General features: G+C 47.6%; 1 protein-coding gene across 1 annotated transcript; it reads right to left on the bottom strand.

The window, feature by feature from the left end:
* Positions 1–4,268: 4,268 nt before the first annotated feature.
* Positions 4,269–7,847, bottom strand: LOC134015848 (piggyBac transposable element-derived protein 4-like). The gene is made up of 2 exons (XM_062455365.1): positions 6,907–7,847; positions 4,269–6,257 (listed from the first exon to the last, which is right to left on the bottom strand). The coding sequence occupies exons 1-2, from the start codon at positions 7,077–7,079 to the stop codon at positions 4,499–4,501; spliced, it is 1,932 nt and encodes a 643-aa protein (XP_062311349.1). The 5' UTR covers positions 7,080–7,847; the 3' UTR covers positions 4,269–4,498.
* Positions 7,848–8,356: the final 509 nt, after the last annotated feature.

Raw genomic sequence — 8,356 nt, 5'->3', positions numbered from 1 at the left:
GAGAGACCAGGGCAGGTAGAGGAGAGGAAAGACCAGGGCAGGTTGAAGAGAGGAGAGACCAAGGCAGGTAGAGGAGAGGAGAGACCAGGGCAGGTAGAGGAGAGGAGAGACCAGGGCAGGTAGAGGAGAGGAAAGTCCAGGGCAGGTAGAGGAGAGGAGAGACCAGGGCAGGTAGATGAGAGACCAGGGCAGGTAGAGGAGAGGAGAGATCAGGGCAGGTAGAGGAGAGCCCAGGGCAGGTAGAGGAGAGAAAAGTCCAGGGCAGGTAGAGGAGAGACCAGGGCAGGTAGAGAAGACAGAGCTGCCAACTCTCACGGTTTCGCCGTGTGACACACGCATTTCAAACATTTCTCACGCTCTCACGCCACACATTGTATATCTCACGCTGAAAAGGCAACGCCAAACAAGTAGCCAAGCTAACGTTGTAAACAGTAACGGACGAGGCGCAGGTTAACGGAGTGAAGCATCATTGACGCGCAAACAGTGTAAACTCGCCTGGGGGGGGAGTGAAGCTCGCCTAAGGGGGGGTGGGGGGGTGCTACCAAATCTCACGCCAAGGTTTTTGGAAAAGTTGGCAGCCCTGAGGAGAGGAGAGACCAGGGCAGGTAGAGGAGAGACCAGGGCAGGTAGAGGAGAGACCAGGGCAGGTAGAGGAGAGACCAGGGCAGGGAGAGGAGAGACCAGGGCAGGTAGAGGAGAGACCAGGGCAGGTAGAAGAGAGACCAGGTAAAAAAAAAGGGATGATGGGGATAGCTAGCTAGCAAGGATGATGGCACTACCTAGCTAGCAGGGATGATGGGGCTAGCTAGCTAGCAAGGATGACAGAGCTAGCTAACTAGCAGGGATGATGGAGCTAGCTAGCTAGCAGGGATGATGGAGTTAGCTAGCTGGGATAATAGAGCTAGCTAGCAGGGATGAGAGGCCCAGCTAGCAGCTCCAGAGGGTCTTGTGGGCCCACAGGGGTTCCTGGTTACCTCCATCTCTGAGCCGTAACGAGCACAACTCTGCCTCTGTCCTCACAATCAACCCAAATCAATACACACACAACTAGCCTGCCTCACCCTGCCCTAATGAATGGGGCTGGGGGTGGGGGGTAGAGGTGGAGAGGAGGGGGGCGAGATAATCATATCTCCTCCCTCAGTCAATAAGCCCCAAACCACATTACAAATGCATGGAGGGGGAGGAGGGGGGAGGGAGGAGGAGGGAGGAGGAGGGATGAGGGTGGCAGTGTGTGAAGATAGTGTGGGGGGGAAGAGAAAGAGAGAGATGGTACCATGACTGAGTGCAAATACACACACACACACACAACCACCCTGGGCAGGTCACTGTCATTAGCCCAGATTAGAGGCCCCAGTGTGATCATATAAACCTACTGGCAGGACTACAGGAATCGTTGCTGCTGCTCAGAAAGTTACCTTCAGACTTGATTAGTGGTTGTAAACCATCTCTAATGACAGACTGGGTGTGAGCTGGGAGCAGGGCTGGGTGTGTTCCCCCTTCTCGTGAAGCAGCCCCCCCCCCCTCCCCCCAGGAGAGAAGGGGGGTTTTGGAGGGGTGCCAGACTCAGTAAATATCCTGCAATCAGCTCAGTCATTTCCTGATTGAAATCAGCTTCTCTTTCTAACGCCTGATATTAGAATATACAAGAGAGAAAAATGCTTCAGATCATTCTCTCTCTCTTTCTCTCTCTCTCTCTCTCTCTCTCTCTCTCTCCTTCTCTCTCTCTTTCTCCTTCTCTTTTCTATCCTCCTTTCTTCCAGATCTTCTCCCCCTCTCTCCCCTCTTTTTCCTCTCTCATCTCCCCTCTCCCCCCTCTCTCTTCTCCTCTAGAAGGGCTAGTAGGGTTAGTGTCTTGGCTAGTAGGGTTAGTGTCTTGGCTAGTAGGGTTAGTGTCTTGGCTAGTAGGGTTTGTTTCTTTTTTTGTTTTTATGGATGTTTTTGGTTGTTGTGTGTGCGAGCATGTGCATGTGTGTGTGCGAGCATGTGCATGTGTGTGTGTGTGTGCGCGCTGAATGAGTCATGCTCAGTTTTCCCGGCAGATGTCTCTGGTATCCACCAAAGCCCCCGACAACCCCTCCAGTGCCTCCTTCCATACCCCCCCTCCCCAATACCCCCCCTCCCCACCCCCCCACATCGTACTCCCCACCCCCAGGCCTCTACCCCACCCCCAGGCCTCTACCCCACCCCCAGGCCTCTACCCCCACCCCCAGGCCTCTACCCCACCCCAGGTCCTGGCGGCCCTCCATTGCCCCGGGCCCCTCCTGCCTGGCGGCCCTCCTCCCTGATTGACAGCTCTTAATGGCCTCCCTGCCTGGGGCCCTCAGAGACAGCCTATCAGGGGCCAGATTCAGGAGCAGCAGCCTATCAGGGGCCGGATTCAGGAGCAGCAGCCTATCAGGGGCCAGATTCAGGACAGAGGCATCAACAGCCAGCTGAGTTATTCCCCTGACAAGCATCTGAGGTTGTGTCTGTGTGGATATGCAAATACCAGGGTGCACCCCTGTTTCCTCCTTCCCCCCTCCCCCCCTCTGCCCCCTCCCCCGCTCCAGCCTGCCTCTGAAGGACAGGTCCCTCCTCTCCTAATTGATCTGTGGAGATTCAGTTAACCTTCCTTCTTCATTGGAAACAGATGAGAGATTACAATAAACAGGAGAGGAGAGGAAGATAAATAGTCAGCGCTCTGGAGCCGCATTCAGATAAATATAGTAACAATACTTAGAGATATGAAATCATGAAAAGGAAAATATATATTTATCGCAAAGAACAACGCTTTACATATCATTACTGGAATGTTGAGCTTTCCTTCCATTCTTAGATGAAAACAACTCAAAACAAACACTGTCACAAGGGAAAGACACACACACACACACAGGCAAGCACACACACACACACACAGGCAAGCACACACACTCACACACACACACACACACACACACACAGGCAAGCACACACACACAGGCAAGCACACACACACACGCGTCCCCTGGCTGTACAGCACTGACTTCTGGTCTTCTAGGAGTTGTGTGGTGATAAGAGGAACCATTATCCAGGCAGTCGATGCAGGGGGACGGTGATTAATGTCGCTCCCAAGCAAGGCCACCGAGGCTACAGGGACAGCAGCAGTTTCTTACCGCTAAATCCTCACAACGTCCAAAATAACCTGCTGCAACACTTTGCTCTTCCTTCTCCACTTACTCTACCAGGTCTCTCCTTCCACAGTATTACCACTGCTCTTTGAGAGAGAGAGAGAGAGAGAGAGAGAGAGATGAGAGAGAGAGAGAGAGAGAGAGAGAGAGAGAGAGAGAGAGAGAGAGAGGGGGAGAGAGAGGGGGAGGGGGAGGGGGAGGGGGAGGGGAGGGGGGAGGGGGAGAGAAGTGGCTGTCAGGTGGCTGTGGCTGTCAGGTGGCTGAGCGGTTAGGAATCGGGCTAGTAATCTGAAGGTTGCCGGTTCGATTCCCGCCAGGAAAATGACGTTGTGTCCTTGGGCAAGGCACTTCACCCTACTTGCCTCGGGGGGAATGTCCCTGTACTTACTGTAAGTCGCTCTGGATAAGAGTGTCTACTAAATGACTAAATGTAAGTGACTTGCTTATGGACCACCGTTCACTAATATCTAAATCCTCAGTCTGGCTCTAATCTCTCTCTGGCTTGTAGAGTTGTAAGTGACTCCTCCCTCTCCACCTCCCTGTCTTTCTTTTGCTCTTTTTATCTCTCTATCCTCTCCCTTTCCCTCTATCTCTTTCTCTGTCTCTTTTTCTTGCTGTTTAACCTCTTAAGCATCCTGTTAAATGTGCCTAAAAACGCCTAAACAGCATACCCAAAGTAAATTGGAAGCTGTTCTTGAACCATTTGGAGTACATGCATGTAAATGATCTCTTTTGAAAGCTGACACTCTGAAGTTTTTTCCCCTGTTGTCAGGACCCATGTTAGTCCTACTGGTGTTGAGTAATAGAAGCTTGAACACAAGGAAACTGAAAGTTTCCATTTCCGCCTAGATTTTGTTATGAAAACAATAGCCTAAAGAGGCCGTATTAGCTGGAAGATAAAATTGGACACCAGCCTGAAGCCTGACCCAATAAAACTCAAAAGTAGATCATAACAACACAAAAAATGAATGTTATACACATGTTTTTCTAAGGGTACATCCAGGCGTTTTCTGAAAGTGCCCTTTGGAGACTCCAAAAGGACCCTTGGTAACCATGGCCACATACCTAGCCTAAAAAGGCTACAACTTTTGAACTCTTTCACGTACAGTCATATGTTTGGGCTCTAATGAAAGGTGACACTCAGATCTATCATATTCCATATTCAGATTCACCATTAGTGTTGTTGAAACAGAGTAACTGAGGCATAAGAGTGCTTTTTACCTTCTTCAAACTAAACTTTGTGCAAATAAAAGAGTCAAAACAAGAGCTATTGTGGAAAAACTAGTTTATATAAGAAAAACACACCAAACTATTTACAAACAGTGAATTGTTGACACTAATTATTGACAATTTCACAAAATGTTTTTGGCAACATGCCAGTTATTGTAGCAGTCACGTTTGGGGACAAAGCACAAAGCTACATTGCAGGTTGAACACTTCACTGGTGTCAGTAAACCACAGTGTTTGCACCTCTGCCGACCAGCGGTGCTGTCTCCACTGATATGCACTGGCCTGTGACTAGCTGTGGGTTGAGTCACGATGGAAGATGAGGGACCGGGTAAGGGTTGAGGCCCCAACTCTGCCAGTTCAACAGCAAGGGTCTCTCTGAAGGCCTTCTGGGTCAGAGGTACCTGTCCTTTTCCTTTTGCAATGTCTTTGTGAAGGAGGAAGGCGTTCACAATCCCAATGTCCAGGAAATGATAAAAGAAGGTCTTGTACCATCTCTGGGTCTTGTGGAGTACTTTATAGTATCCGATCAGTGCATCGGAGAGGTCCACTCCACCCATGCACTGGTTGTAGTTCTTTACCACTGGCGGAACTGGGATGTCTTTCAGTATCCAGCGCTGATCTGCACCTTTGACCCTCCTCTGCACCGTGTCCTGTGCATGTGCTGTGTGGAGCGTTGAACACAGGAAGACGTCCCTTGTGTCTCGCCACTGGACAAAGAGGAGGGGGTCGTTCCTTATCCAGCGAATGCTGCCGCGGGGAGATTTTGAGTCCAAACTGTTTTCTTTTGTTTTCGGGAATCCAATTCTGTTTGTGCGGATGGTTCCGCATGCCCAGATCCTCTTCTGAAGGAGGTCTCGGAAAAGGGTGGGACTTGTGTAGAAATTGTCAACAAAGAGTTTGTACCCGGTGCCCAGCAACTGTGTGTCTATTAGCTCCATCACTGATTCATAGCTGAGACCCTTGCCAGTGTTTCCTTGGAGCTTTCCTTCATACACAAAAAAGTCCCATGTGTAACCGCTCTTCGAGTCAGCCAGAACAAACAGTTTGTATCCCCAGCGAACAGGCTTATTTTTCATATATTGTTTTAGGCCAATGCGAGCTTTAGAGGCAACCATCCTCTCGTCAATGGCAATATCCTGGCCTGGGTGATAGTTCCTTTTGCATGCTTCTCTTATCTCCTGGTAAACTGGGTTGATCTTGCAAAGACGGTTGAAGGCTGCTGTGCCTCTCCTCTGCTCATTAGTAGCATCGTCCGCCATGCTACTCAGATGAAGAGATCTGGAGATTCGGAGGAACTTCTTCCCGGTTATTACCTGTTTTGGGAAAGGGAAGCTGTGCAGTTTGTCCTTTCGCCAGTAATCAGTAAATGTAGAGCATTTTACTAGACCCATGTAGATGACCATGGAAATGAAGGTAAACATGTCCTGCAATGTCAGATCAATCCAGGGGTGAGTGGGTGTGGAGTGGTGAGTCAAGCCAAACTCATTGGTGTTTAGAAGGATAGTTTGTAATACCGAGTTTGTCCAAAAAAGTTGGAAAAGCTGCAGGGCTGTGTAGGTCGCTGTCCGAATTAGCTGGGGTCCAGGTGGGTTCGTCGGCCTGAAAGTAGGCTGAGGTGGTGTTATGTCAGGAATGTCAACATCATTCCATCTCTCTCCAGATGGGCTTGTTGACGCTCCAGCTTTGGTTCTGCTGCTGCCTCTCCCCCTTCCCCTTCCTCTTCCTCTTCCTCTTGGCCTTCTCCTGCTGGCAGAACCTCTCTGGGGAGTTTGAGGCTCATCACTGGATGAGCTGCTGCTGTCCTCCTGTCCTGCTGCTGTACGGGGCCGCTTGCTGACTTGAGCAGGAATATCCGGCTCGTAGTCCTCATCAGATGTTTTCCTATAATGACAAAATAAACAGTCAGTTACAAACCATTCCCATATTTTCTGTATTCTACATCAGCAGTACACACACACTGAAACACAGACACCCCCACACTCAGTTCACACCTTGAAACAAAGCCACCCCCACCCCCACACTCAGTTCACACCTTGAAACAAAGAGACACACACCTCCCCCAAATGCAGTTCAAACATTGAAACACACACACATGAACTTCTGTTGTAAGTTATTTTACACAAATATATAGTTTTTCTGGTGCTAGAAGAAATACTAACCCTAACCCTATGTAAAAACAATGTTATACCATGACAAATGGAGCTATCTGATCTGATTCAGTGAAACAACAAATATGTATGCATATAAAGTTACAAAAACAATTACGAAAACAAAATGTTGCCGTGTGTTTGTTGTTTCTTTGTTCCATGTTTCACTAAATAAGATATACTAATAGGGTTACTTATTGATATGTTATAAAACATTGTTTTTACAACGCCAAAGTAGCTCTATTAGTATCTTGAAACGTGGAACAAAGAAACAACAAATGATTACAAACACACGGCAACATTTTTTTTTTGGATTTGAAACTAAAGCTTATTTGTGCAGAATATACAGTAAAATATGTTTTATAATATAAAACGAAACTTACTTATCCAAGGTAATATCTCCTCCTTCCTGATATAAATCCTCAGCTTCTGAATCAAAGTCAGAAAAATCTGTGTTTTCCTCGGATACATTGTCTGATAAATCACTATCATGTCCAGTTACTTCTTCCAAAACTTCTGTGAGACAATACTTCGTTTTCTGTGTCTTCTTTGCCATGATGAAATCGATAACCAACTGCGTCAATAATCTCCGTTCCAACAGCGCGCACAACGCATGAACATATGCAGCTATTTACGCAGAGAGTACAGCTTTTCAATGTTTTCACTTACCTGGGAAGTCCCATATCATTGTTTTCAGAATGTGATTGGCTAAAAGACGTGTCAGTCATTTCCAAGATTGGTTTTGATTGGGCTGAGCTTCAAACAAAGAAAACCCAGGTGGGGGTGTGATGGGCCATCAATTCAGATGAGTCGTTGCTTGGCTGTTGAAGGCCTTGGACAGGCAATGGAAGCTCCGATTGGGTCAATCTTGGTGTCAATCAAAAGGGGAGGGTTCAGCGGACATTTTGATGCCTTTGGATAGTAAATAGACCGTTGCTAACCGGAGAAAGGTGCACTTTTATGTGAACAAGTTGTTTCTTCCGTCGGCTAACTTGCATGATGAAACAAAGGATAATGGCTATTCATGAACGTAAAACATTGTATTTGGACGAATTACTTTACATGGTTAGATACTTTGAACCCTTGGGAATGTACGCAGATCAAGTTTTGATGTGTTGTTTGCATACCAGGACGACACGGAACCTTTGAGGGTAAGTAGAGAGTTTGGCTTTGTAAACAACACCAAAGTGGTGACTGGACAAAGACGTTGACTAAACTTGTTGTTGTGACTCGATCTTGAAATGGTTTACATATCTACAAGCACAAGAATCGTAGCTTTCCAATGATGTATAACATGTGTAGCGTCTAAAAAATATATTTATTAGAATTTAGTGCGTCGTAGCTGGGGGGGGGGGGGGGGCAGCATTTTTGTCTCGCGAGCGAAACAGGAGCGTAAACAGGTTAAAGGATGATGGGATCATCAAAGTGTAGAGATCTCTATTTCCCCTCCCTCTTCTCCACCTCCTCTCTCTCTCTCCTCTCATCCTTCTCTCCTCCCCTCTTCTCCCTCTTTTTCCTCCTCTCTCCTCCATCCTTTGGGAAGCACTGCCTCTCCTCCGCCTCCTCCTCTCCTCCTCCTTTCTCCTTAGCGACATCTCTGATGGTTAATTTCCTGGCGAGTAGAGCAGTTCAGTTTGAAAGGTTCTTTATTGGCATTAGCATTCATAATTACTTAATGACGAATCAGATATGGTTCATTGCGGCCAAGTGTAGAAAGAAGCCGTTTGAATCATGTACTTCAATTAGAATATAACTACAACATGTCCCCAGTGACCCTCCAACACAACCAGATCTTTATTTATTTAGCTGAAGAATTATTAGCAGCTTCATGAG

This window comes from Osmerus eperlanus, unplaced genomic scaffold, assembly GCF_963692335.1.
Source record: "Osmerus eperlanus unplaced genomic scaffold, fOsmEpe2.1 SCAFFOLD_510, whole genome shotgun sequence".
NCBI lineage: Eukaryota > Metazoa > Chordata > Actinopteri > Osmeriformes > Osmeridae > Osmerus > Osmerus eperlanus.
This window is presented reverse-complemented; position numbering and strand designations above follow the sequence as displayed.

Bases quoted from the DNA above. Each gene is read 5' to 3' on its own strand.
- LOC134015848 (XM_062455365.1), bottom strand. From the start codon at position 7,079: ATGGCAAAGAAGACACAGAAAACGAAGTATTGTCTCACAGAAGTTTTG. The intron at 6,258-6,906 runs GTAAGTTTCGTT...TTGTCATTATAG, and splicing joins GGAGATATTACCTTGGATAA to GAAAACATCTGATGAGGACT.